This window comes from Micropterus dolomieu, linkage group LG03, assembly GCF_021292245.1.
Source record: "Micropterus dolomieu isolate WLL.071019.BEF.003 ecotype Adirondacks linkage group LG03, ASM2129224v1, whole genome shotgun sequence".
In the NCBI taxonomy this organism is placed as follows: domain Eukaryota; kingdom Metazoa; phylum Chordata; class Actinopteri; order Centrarchiformes; family Centrarchidae; genus Micropterus; species Micropterus dolomieu.
This window is the reverse complement of record NC_060152.1, coordinates 20,070,872-20,098,694: the sequence shown is the minus strand read 5'-3', so window position 1 is coordinate 20,098,694 and position 27,823 is coordinate 20,070,872. Positions and strand designations below refer to the sequence as shown.

The 27,823-nt window shown below is 43.1% G+C and overlaps 1 protein-coding gene across 15 annotated transcripts; it reads right to left on the bottom strand.

Moving 5' to 3' along the window:
* Positions 1-944: 944 nt before the first annotated feature.
* On the bottom strand, positions 945-27,811 carry phactr4b (phosphatase and actin regulator 4b). Of its 15 annotated transcripts, XM_046044784.1 has the most exons (18): positions 27,528-27,668; positions 27,249-27,345; positions 23,747-23,831; positions 21,650-21,764; positions 20,840-20,884; positions 13,017-13,181; positions 12,715-12,795; positions 11,432-11,935; positions 9,787-10,116; positions 7,040-7,171; positions 5,512-6,043; positions 4,926-5,221; positions 4,620-4,818; positions 4,362-4,417; positions 3,902-3,963; positions 3,681-3,818; positions 3,440-3,516; positions 945-2,387 (listed from the first exon to the last, which is right to left on the bottom strand). In XM_046044784.1, exons 5-18 carry the CDS (start codon positions 20,850-20,852, stop codon positions 2,372-2,374), a joined length of 2,601 nt encoding a protein of 866 aa, XP_045900740.1. In that variant the 5' UTR covers positions 20,853-20,884; positions 21,650-21,764; positions 23,747-23,831; positions 27,249-27,345; positions 27,528-27,668; the 3' UTR covers positions 945-2,371. The 15 variants fall into 15 exon arrangements, with proteins under 15 accessions (XP_045900740.1, XP_045900742.1, XP_045900739.1 ...); XM_046044786.1 differs by lacking the exons at positions 23,747-23,831; positions 27,528-27,668 and adding an exon at positions 27,700-27,716; XM_046044783.1 differs by lacking the exon at positions 23,747-23,831.
* Positions 27,812-27,823: the final 12 nt, after the last annotated feature.

Below are 27,823 nucleotides of genomic sequence, written 5' to 3'. Positions count from 1 at the left end.
CTTGTTTTGTTTGTTTGATCAAGATCAACATGATTTATTCAAATAGCTTTTGTATTGATAAATCTTCCAAGTTGTAAATGGCAAATATTAAACATACATGCTTTCTGTATATTGCTTGTAATTATAATCAGAAGTGTTTTTTTTTACATTAATTGTTATGGCTTTATTATTCTAAAACTCCAGTAATGTTGTGGGTCCACCAGAACTTAGGTGAACAACAGATTAAAATATGTTTTCATGTACCATTTTCAGTTGTTTTTATATTTCTAATCATTTTTGAAGTTGAGATAAAAAATTATACACAAAAACATAACATTATGAATTGTGGCCAGCATAAACTTGGATGTAGTTGTAATATATTAGAGGTCAATGTAACCTCATTGACCTCTAATATATTACAACTACTACTAAGTCTGGGTGACTCTATATGTTATGCACTTGTTCCAAAGCATAAATATTTAACGTTAATTTATGCACCCTGTATATGTGTTGCAATCTCATTATTAATTTAATCTACATTCTAGTGTTGTTTTGAAATCTGCACAGATATTTTGTCTTAATCTCTGGCTTTATTCTGCTGCTGCAACAATGCAGCTTCCTCACCTTACAGCATCGCCTTATCATGAATTTTCCTTCACGGTTTACAGAAAATACAGCTTTAAACGTTTGAAACGTCCATTTGTAATACCACACATATTCCAAGGTTCTTATAGACACTTTCATTGTGCATGATGCATCCAAAACCACCTCCCTCACCAAGTTTAGCTCCTACAAAGATAGATAAAAACTTACCCTACCAGCAGGTGTTGCTGCAGCCCCATAATTCTTAGTTTTGAGGTGCCAATTTAAATGTTCTCAACCAATCTCAACCTGAACACAATGAATAGGTAACAGATCTATTGATTAAAGATCCAGGTGCAGAGTCATTGCACAAAAGGTTTAAGGAATTGTAAGGTTTTTTAATTAGATCCAGATGTGACTATTTACAATTAAAAAGAAAACTGTCAGTCCATACAATTCCACATTCAATTAAAAATGAACTTAGTTTTACAGAAAAGGCTTCATATTTCATATTCCCATTCTTGTAGCATTTAATCATTAACTAATATTCTGTGCTTAAAAAAATAGCAACCTATAATACTTTTATATTTAAAATTTCTTTTCAAATGAAAGGAAGACAAGATATACACAAGTATCAGTTAAACCTATCTCAACCTGTACACAGCATAGAGAACCCTGTAAGCTACTGGCCAAACAACAATACAAGATAAAACACATCTGCAGTTTCAAAAGATTCCAGCCAAAATGACTCCCTGTTGACCGTTTATACGTTTTCTGATTTTTTGGATAATTCCCTGATCTACACTCACAGCAACTTACATTTAACTCTTAGTATAGACTCTATTAGCATGACCTTATTTGAAATGGCTACAGAATGCATTGCATGTTTTATCTTTAAAGGGAAGTACAAAAACTCATTAAAAAAAAGTATAAATGAAGAGAGATTATCCAGATCCAATGGCATTGGATTCTGTCTTGGCTCATGCAGAAATCAGTAATATGAAAACCAGTATCCTATGGCCACTTCACATCACAACCATAAATACAGGCAAGCCAAATTTAAAAAAAGGCTCAAATAAAAGCTGTCACTACCCATGTGATCAAAATTACAATATAAAATATCTTGTGCATTACAGAATATTTTGTAATTAGATCGTTCCAAGTTCCATTCTAAGGTATAATAGCAGTCTGTACACAATTTATAGAAAACATACACAATATCCCAGAGATGTCCAGTCCTATAACAGAATATCCCAGTCTTCATCCTCCAGCCCGCTCTCACTTCAGTCGTTTGTCTCTATTATCTATTATTACTGTGTGGAGTATTATAAGTCATCATCATAATTATTACTATTATTATTATCATATGTTATGACATTAACAAGATGAATTAGCTTTTCCATATACAGTAAAGAAGAAAAAAGGCAACACAGAATGAGGCCGCATTAAAGGTTGTAACTAGATCCAAGTCCCTGAGGGGTACCACATAACAGCAGACTGAGAGTTAGCCCTGTAGGTCCTCTGCCACTTCTCCACTTCATTGGCACGTGGTTCCCCCTGTCGTCCGGGAGAAATACTGCATCTGATCCTCACCCACCACCATCACCACCTTGATTTAGTGAAAGCAATGTAGAGGGAGGGCGATGGAGGGCAAGCGAGAAGCATTCTTGTTTTGAGTCGGTTCCAGGCTTTCCCTGATAATCTGTACATTACATTCGGGAAAGGTAAAAGGGCGATCTGTCTGCATAGGGAGCAGCTTCTTGCCACACAGATATCTTAAGTGCTTCATTATCCGTGAAGAGGAGGGATGCTAAGGCCGATGAAACCTAAACAAAACAAAGAGATCTCATGAGGCATGAACAGACATACATGTTCTGCTTAAAGTTACAGTTACAGTGTTACAATTTAGGTTTTTCAGCAACAGCCATTCAACATATTTCCATTCATTTTGGGGCTTTTTTTGCCTTTATTTGACAGAGACAGCTGAAGAGAGACAGGAAATGTGGGAGAGAGATAGGGGATGACATGCAGCAAAAGGGCCGAGAGATGAGCCTCGTACATGGTGATCAAAATGTAGCAAGTGAGCTAACAGCACCCCCAGTATATTTACATTCTGTAATTACGACTATACAGTAGTTTCCATCGTTAATGGCAGGGTCCACCATTCCCGTGCTGGATTAAATTTGCCTTCACATGCAGGAGGGATCCACAGGAAACTAATCCGTTACTCTTTTTAATGTTATCTCACTGCTATCAGTCTCACCTGTTTATGTGTATCAGAGCTGCAATAAGTTACTGCTCATGCAAACCCAACATTTCTGCTGCTGCTTCACATTAAAAGTGCTTAGGTGAAACACGACGTGGCTTTTATTGTGAAGCAGTCACAGGAAACACAATGTATGTGTCACAGAGGTCAGAGCTCACAGCAATCCTTTGTCAAAGAAGCGGCGACAAAACAAGATGTAAGTCATTTTCTGTATTTCAGTAGTTTTAAACATTGCAGGGAGAAATGGGACAAGAAATAAAAGCCACAGTGAGCTGAATGAAGAGTTACAGGCTGCACACCTCCTTCTTGGCAAGGTAATGAACTTCTTTTACTTAGCCTGGTGTTGAAAACTACTCGCCCCGTATGCTCATTGGACGATGGAAATAGGGCAATTATCAACTAAAAACATGACTTCATTTGGTTGTGCTTTAAACAGATATACTAGCTGCTCTTCTGTTGTACTTCTGACAGAGTAGCTGAACTCAAGAGTACTTGCTGTAGTATTACAACGGACTTGCCGTTACCATGGTTACCACGGTTACCACGGGCAATGCAACCAGGACTGATATCTGAAGGATTATAATGCCAAGATCCAACAGATAAAAGGTATACCTCGTGTAGATTCTGCTCTCTTCATGAACCTCCATTTCAGTGCTCTTGTAATCGTTGAGCTCTTTCCGGATGGCCGCCTAGATGAAACAACAGGAAAGAGATCAGTTCAATGTGAATGTAAAAGAAAACACGTGCTAAACATCACACTTTGAAACACATAATATCCGTTACAGGGAGATCTGTTGGATGCATTTATTGGGTATGTTAAGTGCTCGCTGGAGATGGCAAACTGAGCAGGTACCTTGTCAGCAGGAGTCAGCTTGGTCCATGGCTTCTCTGCTCTCCGATCATAGTCTTGGGCATCTGTGACTTCCACATACTCGTGGAACCGCAGGATTTTTCTTGCCTGTAGTTCTGCAACTGTGGGTCTTTGACTCAGCTAAAACAGAGTTTTTGTGTTTTTGTTTAATATCCAGCAAATACATGATCAGACACATGTCTGTTGTGGTTGTGTTGCCTCACCTTTCTGGTCAGCCGCCGCTTGATCTCTCTAACCTCAGCTTGTCTGTCAGCCTGATTTCTGGCTGAAATAAAAAAGAGAGGGAGCTTTATATAGAAGCTGCATGAAAGCCTGGCTTGATGTTCACTGAAGGTAGAGTAAAAGCAGTTTCCAGAATTAGACATCTGAACAGTAAGTAAGTCTTTTCAAGTTTACATTCTTGCTATTACTGCATGTATAAAATGTTATTATTTTGCACATTGTGAAGACCTGGCTCAAAAGTGTGGATTTATTTAGATAAACAAGCACAGGACACTGACAAATCATCAGTCTGAATTGGGGTGATGTTTGTTAAAGCTCACAATAAAATGTGTCTAAACAAGTCAAAAAGACACATATCAGAATCCCTTATTTTTTGTGAAGGCATTATAAACTTCAGTAATGGATAACAAAAGGTGAAAAGGAAAGAATCTTGATACTAACGCTGAAGGATGTTTCTTTGCTCGAGTTCCTCAGCAGTAGGTCTCTGGCTAAGTCGCCTGAAGTAGGGGAAAAAAAGAGAAAAAAAAAAGAGCAGGACTATTTTTACACAGTTTCACCACTTTGTCATTCAGGCAGTAAGTAGGACAAAGATCCAAGAAATGATCTCCTGATTTCTTCAGAAAATGCACATTCACCCTTGTCAGTTAGGAGACAAAGGAAATGGAATACACATGTAAGTATCATGACGTCTGTCTTTACCTTGTGAGTGCAGTGCCGATCTGTGTGCGGATGGCCTCCCACTGCTCCCTGCTCTGCCAGGTGAGGCCGGCCTGTCCTGGAGGCTGGTCGTCTCTGCTACTCCTCTCCTGGGTAAACCTGTCCCTTTCTGGGGCACAGGGACGGCTGCTCAGCTTCAGAGCCAAGGTGTCCTTCCTCTTGACCCTGCTGGCCAGGGCACCTGGACAAAAGCCAAGCAGAGATGTGTTCAGTTGGGGAGGAGAAAAAAAACATGCAAAGAGTTACAAAACTCTTTTTTGTCTTTTCATAAAATATGGTTATGCTTACTAAGTGGGGGCTCATCCTCCTCATCTTCATCTTCATCTTTATAACGCACAGAGCCGTCTGAGTCGCTGTCCTGCCCATGCATGTCATGCTCTCCTTCCTCATCCTCTTCCTCCTCTTCTTCCTCCTCCTCCTCCTCACTGCTGTTTCCCCCTGGGATGACACAAACACCCGCGTCTCCGACGAAGCATCTCCGACTCCGCGGCTCCAGCTCTGGCTGAGGGATCTCCCCATCATACTCCTCCTCTTCCTCATCGTCTTCCTCTTCTTCTTCCTCCTCTGAGTAGTCATCTTCAGGTCTAATGGAAAGGGAAAATAAATAAATAAATAAATAAATCTATATATATACACACACACACACACACACACACACACACACACACACACACACACACACACACACACACACTATGGATACAGATTAAGCAAGACTGACATGTTTTAAACTAGTTTCACCAAATTAAAATGTATATATCCAACCGTCAACAGAACATGCCTCAACAGGAGACATATCCCACTGGTGATTTTGTCTTGAAAGAATACCTTTGTTCTACAAATTCATTTCATCCTTAAATTATTATAAACTCACAGTTTTAGTGGTTGGATGCTGACAGGAAGGGGGCGACCACGATCTGATTGGTACTCTGGAGGGGTTTCGAAAAGCAGTGTGTGCGCACGCTGTGACCCGTCTGGATGTGGCTGAGCCGGGCCGGGACTGGACAGGGCTCGCTGGATCATGATATGCAGCGGGACAGGAGCTGGGCGCTGAGGCGACTCAATGGTCGGGCTCGGTGGGTCAAACAGCATCGGTATAGGTTGCGGCAGTGGGTGGGGGTACGAGTGCTGATGGTGGAGGTGGTGGCTGTGTATGTGTTGGCGGGGCGGAGACGGTGGTCTGTGTGTTGGCAGGGGAGGGGAGGGAGGAGGGGGAGGCAGCTGGAAGCCCACAGTGAGGTTGCTGTGATCCTCCAGAGAAAGCGGTGAGGGGCTGATGGGATGGCATGGAGCAGTGGAGTCCTCTGTGTTGCGCTTGGTGATGGGTGTGGTCCTCTTAGGAGGCATCGGTGGAGAGGGCTTGGCAGGCACAAGACTGGCACCGCCGGCGGCTTGGGTGAAGTCACCTGCAAACGGAAGAAACAAAACAGTTAACATCCAATCATAAAGCAAAATAGCTACAGCTTAGGCCTGCGAGTGAGTTGCTACCAAGTGCTTTATTTTTCTATCCAGTTTGCCGCTGTGACATGACTGCACATGCATCAGCTCTACATATATGATGCACCCTACATGACAGAATACACATGAATAAATAGAAATACTGGGATTACATGTCTGACGGAGCAGTACTGCATATTACAGGAGCTGCGTCAACATGAATGCACACGCTGCCCTGACAAACCAGAGTGCAGCATGTGCCCCAGGTCACAGAGGTGAAGATACACCCAGCCTATACGCTCTTCCAAACCTTGTTTATTGGCATCTTTTAAAGTGCAAAAAGCTCCTAAACAAAAAGCTCAGATGCAAACCCTCCAATTATTTGCATGCACATGAAAATATATATTTGCTATATAGTTCTTAAACAACTTTAAAGCCACATCAATCTTAAAAGCCATAGCCGTGCTACTGAAGGATAAACAGAGATGGCTGCCAGACTTGAAACATGCAGTAGACTAGACAGAACTGGATTATATCTTCCTCTCCAAATTAAGTTAAGCCCATGTGTTAGAACCCTTTCGCCCCTCCATTCATATCCACCCATCCATCCCAGTTGATCAAAAGCTAAGTGGATTAGTGCTATTAAATTCACTTGATGCATTGCAGGCCACAGCTGGAACCTGATAAAGGCTCTCCCTTATTCACATGCCGAATAAGTACAGCGTTCAACTGCTCATTCACACAGGAGCTGTCTCTCATACACACAAAGCACCCAGCACACTCATTATTGGCTTATTATGTGCATGCGACTCTTACATAACTAACAAGTTATAGGCATTGGGGGAAAATATGTTGGCAGCTAGAAAGGACGCGACACGATGAAGAACGCAGACTCTGAAGAGGGGTGGGGGGCATTCCAGACACGGGCACCATGGCCACAAAGATACTGGGGGGCATCCTTTTACCTGAGCGCAGGCCTCCAGCCCGCCGGCACAGGTAGACGGGCAGGGACAGGTAGACATCGTAGTCGCACTCTCGCTTCCAGCAGGACCAGTAGAGAGGAAGCTGAGCGTTCTCTCCCCCCTGCAGGGCGGAGACTAACAGGGAGGAGACGGAGGCCTTCAGCTGGAGTGTTTAATGTATGCAGGAACATGGTGGTACTGTGTAAGTTGTTGTACAGATAGAGTGTACTATGAGGGAGAGGTGTTGTTGCCCTAAATGCTCATCATTCTGTCATTCAACCATCCTCTTAAAGTACTATTGTTCGTCCTTCTCTAAGGAATATAAACACGCTTGTTTCCTTGCCAAGAGTTCATGTCTGTTAAGTATGAAGCTACGACCAGGAGCGAGTTAGCTTAGCTTAGCTAAATAAACAGGGAAGAGCTAGGCTGACCATGGCTGAAGGCAACGAAACCTGTCTATCAGAACTCAGTATCTTGTTTAGTGCATAAAAAAAACTATAAATAAAAAAAACCCTCCAGGAGGTAGCTTCATATTTAACAGAAAGATAGGAGTTGTACTGACTTTCTCATCTAACTTCAGAATGTGCATTTCCAAAAAAGGTTAAACTATTCCTCTTTTACTTACTTTAAAACTTTACTTTACTTTTACTTCATGGACAATTTTGTTAAAATGTCAAAACTGCATTAACAGATTTTTGTTCTCTAATTTGGATTTCTGGTTGGTCTACTCTTGGTCTACCTATAATTGTATTCTCCCTCAACCTGCCAATAATTAAAAGCAATATAGTTTCAATGTAGCCAACCAACAGGAAATCTTTTAATATTTTCCCTCCATTTGAATTTCACATGACCATCAGATGGAGGAATGATAAACTGTGAATCAGATGGCAGAAGGATGAAACGGTTTGAACCATTGATACCATTGTGTAAAATAAATAGAAATGTATCTCTAATGTATTAAACTACAACTGCTTGCAAAAACAGATAAAAGCCATCCTTAAAATTAATTAACAAACACCTTTTTAATAGATAATCTGGACAAACCAAAAATCATGATTTAGGATAATACACACAAAAAGAGATTTGTTTTTGAAAAAGAACTCCTCGAATAAGTTGAATCGTGAATCCTATTTCATTTGATCTGTAATTAATACTGGCGTGCTACAAAATTTATTTTCAGAAATAAGGTGAACAGTAGGATAAATTACATTTAAACAGATGCCTTGTTTTTAATGCCTCAGTCAAGAAAATATGAGTGCATAGTTTCATATATTGTTATTGCGTGTTCGTTGCCCGATCCCCAGGCATTTGAGCCCAATACCGTGCTCCTGTGTGCGAATGTGATGCATTTCTTGTGTAAAAAAACAAACAAACAAAAAAACACGGTATGGAAAAATATAACACTATTTATTAACTAGTTCCAGTTCATCTTCCAGTGTACAGCTTATGTCACATAAAACAAGTCGTATTTTTTTTTAACTCCTCTGCAGCCTCATTAATTGAGTCGATGGGAATCTCTTTGCATTTGCAGAACTGCATCTACACGGCTGCTGGAGAGTTGAGACACAGGAGGTGCTGTGGAGACGCCGGGGCTTGGAGCAGTCAGTTTCTGCTCAGCTGCAGCAACAACGACCCCGCTGGAACACGCAGCCACTAAAAACAATAAAAAAGGTCTAATTTGTTTGCGTAAATAAATGTTTAAGCACAACTTGAATGCATTTGGTTTACTTTTATTCAAACAAGGGAATATAATTTATATACCTGGATCATCCAGTGCGTCTTGTATATCTGAGTGTCCCTCTACCTTGGTCGCTACTCAGGAGGGATTCTCATTCTTGCAGGCCGCTCATCAAGGGGGTCAAGGTCCGTTTGAGCTCCCCTTTCCTCTGTGGTTTAAACTGTTCGTGTGCGCCTTTTGTCCACCAAATGATATCTTCTGCTTCAATCTGCCCAACACAACTTCAACTTCACTCTGGGTAAAATTTATTTTATCTCTGTCAGAATTTGCCATCATTGTCTTCATGCAGTCAGTAATTATTAATGGCGTTTCGCTGACTATTGGTAACTATGGGGGTGTTAAAAGGGTTGGACAAGAAGCTCGCTCACGTGCATCAACTTTCGAGTTAACTGTGATTTATAAAGGGAAGTCAGCGTGTGATAAATCGAAATTTGCGTCCTATGCAACCTTTTGACGAGAATCCTACGCAGTTTCATAAACAAGGCCCCAGATCTGCTGTTAAGATTAAAATGAATCCAAGATGGTCTTGCCCGAGTGGGAATTAAGGCAATATCCCAGATGAGACGAAAGCCACAGAAAACAACAACAACAACAACCACAACCAGTACACTGCATCTGTGCAAGCAGCGTTCCACAGCCACAAGAGTCCCAGTTATCTTCACAGTGTAAAATGCTGGGGAAAAGTCGCAGCAAAAATAGTCCAGGCGTAATAAGTAATTAGCTGGGGAAAAGCTGCTCAAGCTGTTCAGATAACATCATTACCAGGATGTGTGTGTATGTGATAGTGTATGTTTGTGTGCTGTGTTGAAGTCTTCTCTTTGCCATCAGTTGTGCACGGACTCATAAAAGTGCATATTGTATTCGCCAGAGGGAAAACTCCATGCTAACTGAGCAGACATTAGAGTGTTCATAAAGTAAATTTTGTGACAGTTGGTGTGGGCTGCATGTGATCTTGTTGATACCCTCCATCATCACCTGTTAACAGGAACCCTCACAGTTCAGCAGAACTTACCCAGCATGGTGGCGTTGCCCCTGTTCACGGGCTTGGGTGGGGGCACAGGGGGCTGCTTGGTGCCCTGAGAGGTGGAGGTCGGCGCTACAGATGAAGACTGCTGAGTGGATGCACCCGCAGACGAGATGGACCGAACAGGTTTGGGGGCGGAAGGAGAGGGGTACTGGGTTGTGGGGTGGTTGGACGGGGTGCGAGGTGGACCCTTACAGCCAGGTTCAGGGGTGGAGCTCATCAGCCATTTTGGAGGCATGACGGTCTGTTTAGGTGGCAGAGGTTCACGCAGGGTGTCCCGCAGGGCTTCTGGGTCAGGGACAAAATGGCTGTCTGACTCTGTGAAAACACAGTACGGTGACAACATGTGATATAAGAAAAGTTAATTCCACCAAAATTACTACAGTGCTCCATTCAACTGAGATTGAGACATTTTAATACAATTCCAGTAACACTTTAAAATCTGTGTCCCGCTGCGGTGTAGTGTACTTTTATCTCTTCATTATTGAATTAGTAATATCCAATTATGAAATACGTCTCTAACGCGCCTATAAATGTTTCAGTTGAGGGAATTAGCACTGAGCCATTTTCTGCTGCTTCACCACTCAAAGCATTCTCTGTGATAGCACTTGTTTGAGAATTGCATTATCTAGGGATCAGCTGTGAAGATAAACAGAGTAGGCGGCTGCAATTACCACCAAAACCCACCTCCCCCTGCCCACCACAATGCAGCCTCCGAGCAGTGCTGCCAATGCTGTTGCTGCTGCTGCGGCTCCCGCGCCATTCCTCAAAGCTGCAGCTCTGAAGTTCAGGGCTATTTATTTACAGACATGCTTTTATCACTGTGACGTCATGTAACCAAAGAGGAAATAATCCAGAGGAAAAGGAGGAAGTGAGCATGAAGAACAGAGATGAGAGAGAAAAGGAGGACAGAAAGCAGGAGATGTGATATAGATAGAAAGAGAGTGGGAGAGGGAGAGAGAAAGCAGCATCGGAGAGAAAAAAAAAAAAAGGAAAATACAAGGTGAGAAAGAGGAAAGAGGGACACACGAAGCAAATCTGTCGATAGAAAACTTCTCTCTTTTCTAACAATAGTTCTGCATTGGCGTTTTCAATAGGATTATGTTGCTGTAACCTAACTTTCACAAGTGGATCATTTAGGTTACCTCTCATCTTACTGACATACTTGTGTACCTGTGTCAGATAAGTGATAACTGGTCAACTGAGATCTAAAAACATCCAAAAACGCCATTATTTCTCAAAGCGTAATGTTTCAGTAAAATCAATTAGCTGTGGCTCTTCACCAATTATCCCTGAGCTGACGGTGTTAGCGTTAAGGGCAATAATGGGTATAGTGATCGTGCCACATTAATTAGGAGAGGAGAAGAGAGGACGAGCTATTCCCTCATGTTCCTGAATAAGAAGCGGAGCTGGAGCAGGGCCCCTGGGAGCTGACAGGAGCCTGTCTATATCTGGGAGGACAAGCATATAAGCAGGAGAGCAACAGCAAGAAGGAGTATAAAAAAATATATTGCCTGCCTGTTCTTCAAACATGTACGACTTTCTCACAGTGAGGAGAACTCAACAGGGATCTTATGATTACAGCTTTTCAAAATCTCAGATGGCAGGAGGAAAAATGCTGGAAATGACTCACCTCTGCAGGCCCTTCCCTCTTCAGCAGATGCATGTCGAGGGAGAGTAGGCTTCCAGTCCGTTTCCGCAGGCCGACTCCTCCTGCCGTCCTCTGATGGGGCCTTCTGCAGCCCGGGCCTCTTCTGCCCGTCGTCGGGATGAATTCGGCCCCCGCGTCTGCCCTCCTCCATCTGGCCCTGCCAGACCATGTTAGGCTTCCACTCGCCCTCAACATGTGCACGAGGCCCCATCCCTCCCCCTCTCCAACCGTCTTCATGCAGTCCCATGCCCCTGGAGCCTGGAGCTCCCCGCCGATCTCCGTCCAAGGGAGAGCGGCCCCTGCGGTCGTCTGGCTGGGTGAGCCAGGCAGGGTTCATCCTAAAGTCCGACTCTGAGGGGGGTTTGCCCTGGTTGCATGGGCTCCTGCCACTGCCCACGACTCCTCCACCTCCTCCGACCCCAGCGCTCACAGGCAGAGTGTGGCCGTTCTTCACGTAGGGCTGCTTCAGGGTTTGTGTATCTGTATCTGAAAAAGTCGAACAAAAGAACATTGGTGAATGCACAGCTGTAACACATAATTATAGCACTATTCTCAGTCATCAAGCAAGTGCGCCAGCAGAAAACTAAATACTAAATATTTATTCAAGCTAAATTATTCAAGATGTTTTATACTGGAAATGTCTTTGTTTGATATTGTAGAATATTTTGGTAGTTTATTCTAACTGCACTTTATTCTCCTTCTTGAACCTAGTGATCAAACGATTTATTACTTAATGATCTATTAATCATAATTAGTTGATCAACTGAAAATTTTCATCTTTAGCTGCAGCCCTGTTGTACAGTAAAAAAGGAAGGTGCTATCAACCCAAGCCCTGTAGACAGAGTCTGTGTTTGTTGGTGTGATGAAGGAGCAGCTGTAGGTTTAATAAATGGGCTTCTGCAACAGTGGGGCCAGCATTGCGCTTGCACACACCCCTCTCAAAGCTATTTTGCTGCAGGGCACAATTCGTTCCACTTTCCCTCAGCTCTGGAGAATGGCATGCCATTTTAAACAGATATTACATTACTTTGAAAAAACAGCAAGGTGAAAGTAAATTTGCCTTTTTTAAATATGTCAGACACCTGGTGGTTAGGAGGACCATACATGTCCAAAATGGGCAGAGAATGATGTGCCCTGTGGATGGTGCTATAAACGTACTGATGACTTAACTGTACTGTCTGTGGGGGCATGATAGCCTAAGGGGCCACTGCTGTCAGATACAGACACCGTTGTGCAGACATGATGAATCACAGGAGCACTCTTACCGTTGTCCGGGACCTCCTTCAGCACTCCCTGCTCTATAAGCTCCTGCCGCGTACGCCTCGTCGACATCTTTCTCTCCAGCTCTGCCGTCAATAAGCAGAATTTTTGTTACACACAAGATCTCCACGAGGAAACACTACTGCAGTAAAAATGTGTCACATTTGGCGTGTGACCTCATAATACAAAGATTAAAGTTTCGAGCGCTGCAGTCAACAGGATGTTTTGTTTGCAGCCTACTGTGTTATTGTAGGTGCACTGAAAAATTTAGGAAAGGCTACAAACACAATGAGTTCACACCACAAACCTTCTGACGTTTCCTTGAACTTCTCGCTGCTTTTCTTCTTCCGCCACTTCCACGGCTTGAAGATCTTGCCAAGGGTAGAGAACTTGCCCTTCCGCTTAGGGGTGCTGCCCCCCGTGCTGCCCCCCTCTCCCACCAGAGTGCTGTGGTGCTGCTCAGCTTCATCATCTAAAATAAAAGCCACAATTAAATATAAACACTTTGAACAAGATTTGTGCAAGACACAAATGATTGAGTATAGAATCTTTCTATTCTAACTGAGCTTATCTGCTGCCTGTGTAAAGAGGGCCATGCTCATTACGGCTGTTATTATCTTTAGCTGCTAGTTCTCGGGGACTGAGTGTGCTTTGGCAGGGTGATGCTGAGAGCTCATAGACTCCTCCACATATCCACAGTTAACAAGAGAGGTCTGATGCTGGCACTCAGCCAGGATTTCTCACTGTCAAGTGCTCACATTCCTTGGGAGGATGGAGACTGGTGCCTTATCAGCCTTTCAGCCCTCACTGCCTCTATAGAGAGGAGGGGCTCACACATGGATGCAGTCATACATTAGCAGAAAAAAAAAACAGTCAGTTGTGATACTATACATACAGCCAACAATCAAGAAGTGAAACATTTTAAAGAACGCCGGTCGTTACAAGATGCCATTAAGGCTTAAAGTACTCCATGTAATGGAATTCTGCAGTCGTGGTTACATATTCTGCGTTACGTGATTGACAGGCCAACTGACAGGGTGCTGAGCTCAGAGAGAGTTTCAAACATTAGCTCTTTCAAGGCTGCAGCTGCTGTACTCAGCAGACATAATATTTACCAGTGGAGAGAGAATAGGGTCCGATTTAAAATATCCAGGTCCATGCACACACACAGGAAGTCTCGAAAACAATAATGCCTTGCAGTCCGATTCAACAATAACAATATGCTGTCACACAATACTTGAACATAGAAACATAATAACAACAATAATATCATTCCTGAGTGGAAACTGACTCTTTGTTTGACACACACAGCAGGGACATCAGGGTTAGCTACGGACCAGCGCCCCTCGAGCTGGCAGGATTTCAGTATCTTGCTTGGGGACATTTTAGCATGGTGGATGGTTGCTGACACAGGTTTCAAACCCACTTTTTGCAGCTGAAGGACAGAGTCTTTAACCGCTACTCCACACGGTATCCTCAATGCTGCTGGCAGGGTAAAATTTGAACTGAATGCTTACACAGTGTTTAAAAGCCTGACAGTCGGAAAAACTTTCAAAAGTGTTCAAATCAGAGCTGTTCAGATTCATGCACTACTGCCAATTCAAAGATTTGGCTTCGCTGTTATCCTGAAAAGTTAGATTACTGACAAGCCTTTAAAACAACAGACACTAGTACCTAATACCTGGAAGAGGGGTGTTGAGTGTCCAGCTTCCATGGTGGCGGGACTTGAAACAGCATGCCATGGGAAAGCACGGAGCATTCGGCAACCCCAAAATCAACTGTCCTGTATATATCCCACCAGAAAATGCCAGAAAGACAAGTTGCAGAGAGCTCTTTGAAACTACAGCAAGGAGGGTCCGGGTTCAAGGGACATGTCCACACCATGGAAATCCAGCTTATCTTGGCGTGGTAGAAATCTGAGGATTCAGACCAGCTGCCATAACATCCAGATTAAGCATTGCTTAAGGCAGCTTCCCCATGAACCAGAACTAAGATTCTCACACAGCAGACTGCTCTGTCAGAGAAGCCCCCGACACAGTGGCTCAGCTGAAGCCAGTGAAGCAGGATAAGAGCTGCCTGTGCCAGGCCTGCACACTCCAAAGCACTGCAGAGAGATGACGATCGCAGAGGACTCAGCCCATGCAGCAGACCCCTTTTTGAAAAAGATGACTGACCATATCCTTGGCAGACGTATCCATTAGCCAGCGATGCTTGATCTTAAAGCGTGTCAATCCACCGGCACCAAAAATCCAAAAGACAAAAAATACAGTACATCCAACACAATTATCACATCCAAGAGATCTGTGGATCCACTCAAAATAATTCTTCACAGATACAGAGAAAAACTATCCAACATGCCATTGTTTCAACTTTAAGTGTGAGAAGACATCCGTTGTGTGGTGGCACTTGCAGCTGTGTGTGACTTTGGGTCTGGGAATAAGAGTAAAGGGTAAAAAAAAAGAGCTACAAAGAGAGAAAAAGTACAGGAATTGTGGGGGGGGGGGGGGGGGGGGGGGGGGGGGAAGCCTGGAAACACAGGGAGGAAACGGCACTCCACCCTGATTCTATGACCGAGAACAAAGACAACCTCTTCCCCTCACATGCAATAACACAGTCCACTGTACTGCTCATGGAAACACAGTGGCAGCAAGGTTCAACACTGTGACACCAGTGAAACTAATTAATATACCAACTGTTAACAGATCTAGACGATACAAAACATATTTCCATTCAGAACAAGGCCAGAACCAGAATTCTTACAGTCATGCTCTGTAATCACCAGCTCTGCCAAGATAAGGCATCCCAGTCAGGAAACATGGGGGTTGGTGACACTGGGTGTATGTGTGTGTGAGTGTGAGTTCCTCTGACGTACCCCTATCCTGAAGCCACACCTACCACTCTCAGACATCTACCAGGGAGGCCAGATTTCCCTCTAACCTCATGATTCAATGAGTCACGGCAGGCCTGGTCAGGTGAGCATGTGCTTACAGGATATTATTGTTTTAAAAGGACCCGACCTTTAGCCGAGCCATCCTGATCACTTACATAAGACGCCCCCTTCCACGGGGTGCAACGGTTGGGAAATACCTCCAACATCATTATAACCCCAACCCTTGCCAGGCCAGATTATGAATTTTAATCTACTTAAATGAGAGCACAAAGAGGTTATAATCACAGTGCTTGCTTCTTGTGGAATCTTGTGTAGCCTAAAATCATTGAACCATTTAAAGCCCAAGATCATAGTAGCAGTAAGTCAAATAAATACCATTAGGGGATGCTGAGATTAATTTGGTCAGTACATTTAAACTGCAACCATCAAAGGGGGAAAATTTAGGAATTTATGTAAAACCTTTCACAGTCAGACACAACCTCCATTTCTAATAACCCCATAATAAAACTGAAATAACTGTCTTGTGCACCAACATAAAAAATAAGTGCGCAACACATGCATGAGTGTGTAAAAACACAGCTGAGATTCATCCACATGATCCCAATGATTTAACATTCCTTGTGGTGAAAAGTGAAGGGAGGGGGGCAGAGAGAGAGAGGACACTGCACAAAGTTGATTATACAATCTCCAACACTCCTCTCTCCTCTATGCTTCGAATCAATGACAACCTTAAGAATAGTAAACTAATTGCATGCTGTATATGTTGCTGTTGAGGAATGCATAACTGTGGAAAGTACAAACAGATTGCATGAGTGAGTCCAGAAACTCACCGCCATTGTTGTGTTGTTGTGGGTCCTGAGCTGGGGTCTCAACACGAAGGCTCTGTCCCATGATCCAGCCCCTGAGGGGCCTCTACCTGTCTTGCACCCAGAAACGTGTGCACTCCACCCCTGGACAGATCAGCAGCTGCACCTGCCTTTCTCTTTCTTCAAAGTCCCACTGGTCTCTTCTGTCTCATGTCTTTTCTTCTTCTCTGCGTTTCTCTCCTCTACGCCTTTCAGTTCAGTCCTTCCCCCATCCCTCCCTCTCGCAATCTTCTTAAGACCTTCCCTCCCTCAAGGAGTTGGACTCACTCTCCCCTTCGCTTACTGACCCTCCCTCCTTGGCTCACAGCACAGGTCAGCATTCACTGAAAGATGCCTACCATTCCTGGGAGAAGGACGAGTTATGTTTTCAATTTGATGAGTATGCTGTGGTATGTGGTGCAATGTGTACATCCAATAATGTATGTACAATGTAATGTATGATATGTGGTGCAGTGGGTCTCAAGAGAACAAGGACATGTGTGATCCCAACACTCTGATGCAAGCCAAACATTAAAAAAGATTTAACCAACGCAGAGAAAAAAAAAAATAAAAATAATAACTAGACTTAAAACCTCAGAGCTCAGACCACATTGTGTGCCCTGAAAACAATCCTCTGCCTCACACACTGGTGTCAGTATTTTCTTGCCTTCCTAGCACTGAGATGACAAGGAGAACAGAAGACCGCGGTAGAGACTGTATCTGCATAAGCTTTTCTTAATTAGTAATGCGTCTTACCTGGCAAACAAAAACCTTAATTTAGTCTGCATTTGAAGGATGGAGTTAACAAAAATTGGAGCAATTTAAATCAATGCCCTCAGTCATGACAAGATCACAGACGTTTTGTGGGAGCTGAGTAAAGGCCAAGTGTGTCCGAGATGCTGCTCCCTCTCAACATTTGAACATGAACAATAGAGAAGAATCCCAGCAGAATTACAGCTGCTACCATGACACTGAACTTGTTAAAGGTGGAATGAAGGATCATAATTCGATCTGACAAATAGGAAGAACAACACGCTGCTGTTTCTATGTCCATCACGCACGCTGATATTAAGCTACTACTACTACTACTACTACACTACTACTACTACTACTACTACTACTACTACTGTTGTTCAGTATTACAGCGGGGGTGTTTATCATGCTGCTCACCTCTCTTAATGCCTCCAGACACCTTTTCATGCACATCTCCAAGTCTCTTATCGCAATTTGAACAGTCTTGGGGGCATTAGCATGACTTTGAAACATGTTTGCCAAGAAGAGCTGCCCTATTTGGGGCTTGAATATAGAGAGGCAGAGCAAGGAAGGAAAAGAGACTGCTTTCTCTTAACTACAAGAAAAAAGGGGAGTGCGGACTGGACCTCCTGAATTAGCGCTTTGACTCCTTTTGAGGTTTGTGTGTCTTCAGAAAACCTTGTCCAACTGCTCCTCAGAGGAATCCAGAGCATTGAGCTGTGTCACTATGCCTGGACGGATCAGAGTTTTCTGAGCGTTTTGGCGGCATCTCGAGCGGTTTCTAAAGATGGAGAGCTAATGTGTTCAACAGCGTTCCTTTTCTCTCCCTGTGCCCCACATACAGCCTCCACACCGGGCCGGCTTCCAGAGAGAGCTGAGCCAATCCGCATGAGCCCAGAACCTGTTGGCCTGACCTGGATAACAGACTGGGCCAGGCCACTTCAGCAGGCGGGCAGGCAGACTGAGGTAGGTGCACACATACACGTCCAAAATGGGCAGATGCATACACTATAGATGGTGCTATAAAGCTCTGTGTCACTGCTGAGTCTTGATAGACTAGGGGGGAAACAGCTAGCATGGCTCTGTCCAAAGGTAATGTACCTGTAAGTGACTGCACCTGGCCAACTAATAAAAATAAAAAATCATCTGGCACATAACCCCGTGCCCGTTAATTTTATGGGTAAACAAATGAAGGTGCTGGCAGGCAGAATTTGTTGGCTTTGGACAGACGCAGATTAGCGGTTTCTCCCTGTATCCAGTTTTTATGCTAAGCTAAGTGGTGATTGTAGCTTCATGAAAGTGGTACAAGATTTTCTCATCTATCTTTTGTCAAGAAGGATATTTCCCAAAATGTCAAACTATTCCTTTAATGAAAATTCAACACTTACAAAACACCTGTAGATATTTGTCTATTTTTGTATCTTGTATTAACGAGAACTGTGCAGGGCTTTTATTATGAAGTGGCCCGAAGGAAGTTTGAAGTGATAGTCACTAGGAATGGCTTTGTGTATGTCCAGGCATCCGTCATTGCCCTTTTTTTGTGTGGCACATATAGTTTTACAAAAGGGAACTGGTGAACTGTAGAGCTACAGGTGGTGGTGAACCACCAACACACATAATCTAGATTAACACTTTCATTTCCTTCATAGCTGCTGCGATTACAAGACAGGGAAGGATCAGTGTCGCCATGAGAGCGTTTAAAAGCAGCAGCTATGATCAGATCGACTTCCAATGCGGGCTGTGCCATCCCAACACCCTTGCGATGTTAAATTGCAAAGCTTTTTTTGAATGGCGTGTCCATGGCGTGGCGTTCAATTTTGATGATTTGCCATGAAAAAGGAAGTACTGTGTAAATTGGCAGAACATGGTCAGGTCTGCCCCAAACTTCACATGTTTGATAAGAGTCCCGCCCTGAAAATATCTACATCCAGTCGTAGTGAAAGCGCCACCTACTGGCAACAGGAAGTGACATGTTTTATTTGTTGCGGTACTCATCCAAGCAGGATGATCCAGTCTCAAAAAAGCCTCAAGACCTAGATGATGTAAGGTTGTCAAGCTTGTGACTTAATGTCAAACGGCGTTGCCATGGCAACGCGTTATTCGCCATGAAACAGGAATATGAATTTTGAGAGGCTTAGGATGCTTGAAATCTCCCAAAACCTTGCACAGACATCACAATGGGTGTGTTCTGTTGTCTGATACTGTTCAAGGGCATGTGTTTGGAAAAAACGGCTCTATAGTGCCCCCTACAATATTTCAAAGGAGCAGCCCCGGTTGTGTGTTACAACTAGAGCTACCGAATTTTGTAGGCACATTTAGAATGCCCGGACTTCTCTTGGAGCCATATGCTAAACCCAACAGGAAGTTGGCCCTATTGGACTGAATTTCTTACCTTGTTTATAGGCTCTGTACTTTAACAACCTCCTCCGAGAGCTTTAACCCAATCGACTTTAAATGTGGAAAGCGTGACCTTAACGGCCTTGTGATGTTAAATTGCGAAGCTTTTTTTGATTGATCAAACGGTGTGTCCATGGCGTGGCGTTCAATTTTGATGATTCGCCATGAAAAGGAAATAGTATGTAAATGGGATAGACATGGTCAGATCTGTCCCTAATCACAGTGTCAACCCCTAAGAGACTTTCATGTCAATATCCAGTCCTAATGATAGCGCCAAGTACTGGCATTTGGAAAGGATATGTTTCAAACTTTACCTGATTTGGTACCTTCAATTCTTTACCACACCTAACACCTTAGGGACAAAAATGCCCATAGTGAGGAATATATGCTCCACATAGCAGGTTGACCACATCCATCATAAAAAATTTTGTGGGAAAGCCATAATGCTTTAATGATGTTACATTTTAAAACTTTTGAATACTTTTTAAATGCTGGAGCCTTGCGAGTAATTACTCGCCATGAAACAGGAAGCTGTTTTTTGAGAGCTGTCCCTTTAAACCCACTGATAGTCAGCCACTTTGAATTGAAGTAGTAACTGACACATCAACCACACATTGTCAGATATTTTCCACACATCACCTGTGTGATATGTGCCGTGTTAACTTCAAGTCCTGCCCTGTAACCATCTACATGCCATGCTTCTGTTACAATGATAGTGCCACCTACTATTCAACGGCTGTGCTTAACTCCCTTCAAAATGAAAGAACGCACACAACGGATACACAGATGCAGCACAGCCTGAATTGAAGGAAGTAGTACCACGCCACAGCTGCGCGGGTGCAGCACACCCCGACGAGCGGGAGGTGTTTGGGCCTGCTCATCGCTGCTTGCAGCTTTAACTTAATACACAGCAACTTGTATTGTCAAAGTCAAACTTGAAAAGAAAAGGGTGACTTAAACAATGACCCAACAGATATTCACTGAACCAGCTCTTCAGCACACACCGACACACACATAACACACAGACCTATGCCGACCTGGGAAAATCCCTGAAAGGCAAAACTTTGGGAGGGGAAACTGATCCTCAATAAGGCCCTGAGGTTGAGATGATGTATGGCTGGACTCCTGAATGGCTCATAAAGCGAGCACAGGCCAGACAGACCCCATAAACACAGTGGATGTACAGCTCTCTCCACAGCATTAACCCTGCACTTCACAAACCACAACGAGCAGATTGGTACTCACCACGATTTTCCATTACAGAGTTTGAGGCACACCAATCAACGGTTCCTGAAAAACAGCAGATTAACAGAGCATCAGCACCAGTTTAAGATGTGAGGTGAGACACACCAAGTTAAATCAGTGGAGCAGGAGCAAGTTATTCGCTTTTACCTCAAACATTTTCTTGCAAGTGATGCTCCAAAAATCATCAACACTGTGGTCTTAGATTCATGAGACTCTTAAATGTTTTCAATAAAATTCCTTAAAAGCACTAATTAACAATTCCACTATAAAAGTATCTCAAGCATCTAACTCAGATTGATCTGGGAAAGATAAACCCAATAAAAACTGTTTGAACCATATGTAGTTACTTTTATTTAGCTGAAGAAATCACATATAAAACACAGTATAATAATCATTTTGTAAAGATATGTTTTTACTAGATTATCCATTAAGCTAGTTATTTAAAATTGTCAGCATTGCTTTTAGAAATAACTGGTACAGTGTTGGTCATTACCTGGTCATTCTGAATACAATTCAATATTTTACCTTCTACTATGCATTCATGGCTGTTGTCACAGTGGACAATATTGCAGCTGAAATGTTTTGGGTCCCCCCCCATCAACACAGAAAAAATCTCTGGCCTTTAGATTTTGATCTCTAAAAAGTGCTGGCAAAGTGATTTACATTTTGAAATACTTTTAGCACATTTAGCCTTTTTAGGATGTGTGTGACATAGTCACATAGTCATTATAAATCACCTTAACATGATTATGTATTATATTATTATTATTATTATTATGATTTGTGCAAATAAAAAAGGTAGAGACATACACTAGAGAAAGTCATGGGTGTGGTGGGGGTGGTTGAGGTCCTTAGCAGCAGTTTAGCAGTATTTTTTCAGGTCTCCAGCATGCTTGAGATGGCAGCTCCACTCATCTTATCCCCTCTGATAAAGAAAAGCAAAGAAGATTGGATTATAGGTATTCATAAACAGAAAGCATAGCAAGTAGCAGTGAAGGTGCCACGTACCATCGCAACAAAGAACACCAACATATTTAAACCAGAACGGGCCAGAGAAGTGTGAATGGACAACAAAGGCCCTTCCACAGAGACATGAAAAAGAAGAAACACTCAGTGTGTCAGAACATCAAGTAGTAAAACATGAAGTAGGTAGACAACAGCAGAACACTACTGCGGCCATCTATAAAAAGACAATGATGCTACAGTGATCCTCAGAACTGGATGACTGAAGTGTGAACCCGACTTCTGTTACCGTCACACTGGTGGTAGTGTTAAAATCTCGTGGGAGAACAGTTTCCTGGCATACACTCCGGCCTGTGGTTGTGTAAAAAGTCAAAACGCTCTCATCGAAACACTTCAATAATGTGATTAAACAATTTTGCCGGCCAAGTGCATCACTTCATAACCACAAACTAACCTTTTTAAGTACCTGAAGTTGGCAATTTATGCATGCCAAAAATAGACTTAACAAACAGGGTTTCTTAATTTTAATTAAGAAAGATATATAAAACAAAGTAGCATCTTTGCCAATGTGATATTAAAAGGTGGCTAACCTAGACAGATACACTAGAAAAGATCTGCACTGGGTTGCACCAGCTATGTGTAAGTTCTCTCCTAAGTTAGGGTGTAAAGTCGATACTAAAGGCTTAGTAACTACTAGTTAGTTGGTAACAATCATCTACTAAAACTGGTTGCACCACTTGGGGCAGAACTTAACTAGTTTGTACGGAAAGTCCAAGTTGGCAAGTGGCCAATCAACAAGTTCTATCATAATGTTTACCATGACCACCCACTTGTTGAGTAGATTTTTAGGCAAACATGTGAAACATTTGCTGATACCAGCTTCTAAAATATTAGGATTTGGTGCTTTTCTTTGTAAGATGTGATCTAAACTTGTGGGTTGGTTGGACAAAACAAGACATTTGAAGACCTCAACTTGGGCTGTGTGGGTAAAATAACTGGCAGATAAGTCGATAATGAAAATAATCAGCTGCCGCCCTTGCTGAAACCATTTGTCGATTAATCAATAAAATGACAAAATTCAAGTGGCAACAGTTTTGTTGACCATTTTAGTTGTTTATAAAGCAAAAATCGCAAACACTCGCTTCTCAAATGTGATGATCTGCTGCCTTTCAATGTTCATTAAATTGTTCATTTTTCATTAAAAATGTGATATTTAAGACATTAGCATGGGATCTAGAGAATTGTCATGTGTATTTTACACATATAAACAGGGATTTTACAGAAATTATAAATTTTTTAGGAAAGAAAATAATGAAATTAAAATAGTCATTAGTTGCAGCCCAAGATTTAACAGCATCATTACAAACTGGACTGCAAGTTGTTTATTCTTTGCTATAAAATAGCTGCAATACTATGAAAGCCACAGCGTTTGGGGCAGATCAAGAAAAACAAAAAAAAAACAGACCATGGCGTCACATGAGAAGCCAAAAAGCAAACAACATGAGAAGAAAAATAAAGAGCTCAGCGGTGGAAAAAAAGTGAGTATGACCCAAACTTTAATTCTAAACGATGCTGCAAAATTCCTTTAGTTCTTCTCTCAACATTGCTGCCGAATTTCACTGAAAAGTAATCCTTCTGGTGGTCTAATGGAGCTCCATATCTGCTTATATTTCAGTGAATTACTGGTCTAACCAAATTGCAGCATCCTTGTCTTGCGGGCAAACATTACTTTCAATGAATGGCCAGATAAGAGCAAAGGCCCCTTTACACTGTGTGATGGTGTCCAGGCCACAGGATGCCCTTTGACAAGACTATTATTGCAATCAATGATCAATGTCCTGCCATGTAGTAAGTAAAGCTCTGTCTGTGTGAGGCACACGTGTGGCCGTACGACACTGTGATACAAAACAGAAGTGTAAACTCAGAAATGGTTTCCTTTCCTACCTTTATAATTATATTCTGTATTTTTTGCATTCTTCTACGTTCCTCTTACAGGCCAATTTACTGGCAGGGTCAAAGGTGAACTTCCCTGTCAAAAGAAGAAGCATATGCAACAGATATCAAACAGGCCAATAACCCTGCCTGAAACCACATAAAGTGGGCTGTAAAAAGTATCATACTTTTCCTAGTACAGCCGAACAAACAGACTGGAGGAGAACCCTAACACCACTGAGAGGAGGCAGATGTATCCGTGGTCGGAGATGACATTTTTTACACTCCCGTCCAGCGCCGCAGCCTTGGCTGGATGACTCAAAATAATCGAGCTGAGTGGTGAGCATTTTGCTCTATCCAGGGAAAGAGAAAATATCTTTTTTTGTTTTTTGGTTGAGGCAGTGAGGGGGTAGAGCTACAAACTACTACTACTCAGAACATTTTCCACCATTTCAGCCACAGACTCATGTTATGTATGCATAACACTAGCATGCAACACTGCATGTCAAGTACAGGATAGACGATCCAAAAAAAATGAATAAAACAGAACTGGCTAGGGCAGATCCATTTCACCGTCATGCACTGCTGTTTCACTTGCTGTTTCTGTCACAGCCAGTCTCAATCTGTGCCTATAAAAACGGGATGTTGATGGCCTAGTTCCCTTTTGAGTTCTTAACCCTCTCTGCACTCCACAACAGATCAATATGAAAGTGTAGGTCTGTCCAAACTGTGCAGGACCGCTGTCACTCACCCTCATGAAAGATATTTTCTCTCAAGCTTTCTGAAGGCTTTGACAGCCAACACAAGTCACTTCACAGTGTTGGGCAAACAGATCTAAGAAGACATCACGCACATGACCAATTAGTGACATAAACACCCAACTGCAGCTTAAACATTCTGACAGAGGAGTAAATAAATGAATCAAGAGTTACCTCCCCACCTCATCAATCTCTACTCCTATTATAATCATGCAAACAACTGTACACAATCAGTATGAACTACCTTGTTTGAAATCTCCCATTACAAACCCGCATCCTTTGCATGTATCATAGCTTAACGGAGGATGACACCGGCTGGGATTTTGTCCTCTTCCCAGCTTCTGTCCAACAAACACACCGGGAATAGGAGCCACCATTCAGGTGTGTGAGAGTAGCTGTTACAGACTGCCTAGAAGTCGAAACTGTGTAATTTTCTGTGGAGCGCACACACCCTTCACTGGCGCACTCTCCTAGCGCTGATTTAATTACGACGGGAGCGGAAATGGCAGCAGCTGGCCAGGGTTATGCCATCTTTAAATAGCAGCGCGCTTCTCACTCCAGGGCTTGAGTTTTGTGCTCGAAAAGCCGCCAAGTCAGTGGAGAAAAATCATTCACTCCACACTCAAAACAGGCTCCCTAACAAGTAACACTCCTAACGAAAAAGATGAATGATTGAACACCAGCGGGTCCTGAGTCAGGCAGACCGAGCTGTGGCATACTCACAGGCCTGCTCCAGAGAGGTATCAGCAATGGATGTGTAGATCAGGGGGAAAAAAATTAAAAATAGTGGCTGCTGTTTGGAAAGCAAAGTCAGACCTGCAGTCTCTCTTCTGCAGTGTGTATCCGAGGAGCACAGTTTCCACACCCCTCTCCGGAATGGATGGACGAGGGTGTCTGTTCCCAATCCGGGCCGGGTGAGCGTCATCGCCGAGCCTGCCCCAGAAAAGCATCACTCACCACAGGGACCAGTGGCCCACTTTAAAAAAAAATCTTCTTTTTTTTTTTTTTTTTTTTAAAACAAGGAGCCAAAAACACTCCTCGCCTTTGCTAAACTTTTCTTCCTCAGTGTCCCCTCACCTGTTTGAAGACTGCACTGGGGGGGCGATTACGTACCACAGTGCATCTTTAGTATATTCAAGGTAACAGATCATACACAGCAACCATTAATATGGCACATATGTTTGCTCACTTCACTATCAGCATCTCCAGCTCAGAGCCAGGCTTATCCACCTCTGCTCCCCATCAGCTGCTGCCTGGTGGTGGTGCTGAGAGCTCCGGAGGAATCTCAGGCACACATCAGTCTCAACTGTGGTCTAAACGAATCAATCAGGCTCAGCTGACATCTTAACCATCATGGTTGCCTCTTTAATGGCCCATTTAGTGGCTTCCAATGGGAAGTGGAAAGAGCTCCAACACAAGCCATGAGGCAGCATTTTTCCTCAGAAGAGAACATTAACTTTAGGAGCTATTATGCCGTGGGCGGATGAAACCAGAGGAAATGCATGTTGCTGTATGGGAGAGGAGATGTAGGTTCAAGAGGGAGGTGGAAGCACCTGAACAGACTGTTAAGCTAAGAGGTCTAACTTCTATGTGCCAATTTTTGTATGTTTCACATATAATAAATGTTAACATTCATTGGAATAAAGACTATCATTATGAACACATGCACACACTTCTTGTTGAGAACACACTCTACCACCAGTAGGTTTTCTGACAGGAAGTGTGTTAGCCTGGTGTTAACTCTTGAATTGACACTTGTTATCTGAATAAATAGCACTGTATGCTCCTGATAGCGTCCAATATCTTATAATGTCCTTGAACAACAAAACAATATCCACCCTCCCCCTCTCCTTGGCTAATAACACAAGAATGAGTAAAATTAATGATAAATAGCTTTACTAGGATACCTTCTCCCGGTTTACACTTTAATATCAGAGTCATGCACGCGCATTATTCGCCTTGAAGACGAAACGGGCATCACGTCTTCCATCTTTGCCCGAACAAGCCATGTCCTAATTAGACCTAAATGAGACACTGCTTTCTAATTGTGTCGCCGAGATTACACTGACTATTACTTAACCTTACTTCTTTCCCGAGGCATAGATTCAAATTACCTGAGAGGTTGGCTCAGTCAATCGCGTGAAAAGCATCAGATTAAAACAGCTATTACTCCCAGCGCGTATGTGCGCTGGATGCTCTCTATGACGACCCGCTGCCTCCCTCTCCGCGAGCGGATCTCGCGCCAGTGGACTCGAGATGCTGATGAGTGAACGGGTCAGAGCAGCCGCAGCAGGATCAAGCGGCAACTTCCGGGCGTGCATTTCAAAATAAAAGCAGTGTCAATGAACGCATTGTGCGACGTTTTTTCTTGTACAAAACACCACAATAAAAACTGAATAAGGCGCGACTTGTTATGCGTGAATTTATTGTTTTGCTGGTATTGTAGTCATGTTTGCTTTTTAAATACATGCAGATGAAGCACATCCATTTGTCAAAATTTTAGATTAATAGCTAATTATTCCTTTGAGGAAGAAGCTCTTGCATTAACATGTTTAAGGGTTTGTGCAATCGTGCGTCTCAAAAGTGAAGCTACAATCTGCTTTGATTTGGAAACTGAGCTTTTTTTCCGATTCAAGCAGCATCCCCTTTCTGACGACAAGATAACATACAAGGGGAGCGTTTCTAGAGGCCTATAAATGTTTTTTCCCCCCACAACATGACGCGTCATAATGGGAGAAAAAAACCGTCATACAGACCTTATAGGCATCCCACTGTCAGTCATCCGATTACAAACATCGACACACACCATCTACATCCCGCAGATCGAACGCATCCTTTGTTGAGCATGGACGCCTGTGCAGAGATCAGTAGAAAATGGAGATTCAGGTAGTGAATCAGCAGCAGTGATTTCGACGAAAAGAGAGCACAAAAACATTCACCCTAAGGCACCAGGGATGTGCAGAAAACCAACATATTTACACGCTATACTGCATTACGAACGTGCGATTTACTAGCAATACCGGCTTGTTTTGTACCCGGTCAAGTTGGAGCGCAACTTCGGTTACTGTCTCAGAGAAATCTTCCCTCTCACTGTAGCTGTTTTGCTCCCGCTGGACCTCGGCACCCCCATTACCTCTCTCCTGCTCACCCTTCTCCGCCTCCTCCTTTGAAATTAGTTTAAAATTAGCAGCCCGGTCATTTCCTCACCTCACACTTCCCCCCTCTTCCAGCGCCCGGTCCAAACATTTTACGCACTTAACCGGAAACCATCCCGAGCTGGGCATCTCGGTACCGGTAGTTCTCGGTGGAAGCTGCAGCTCCTCTGTGGCCG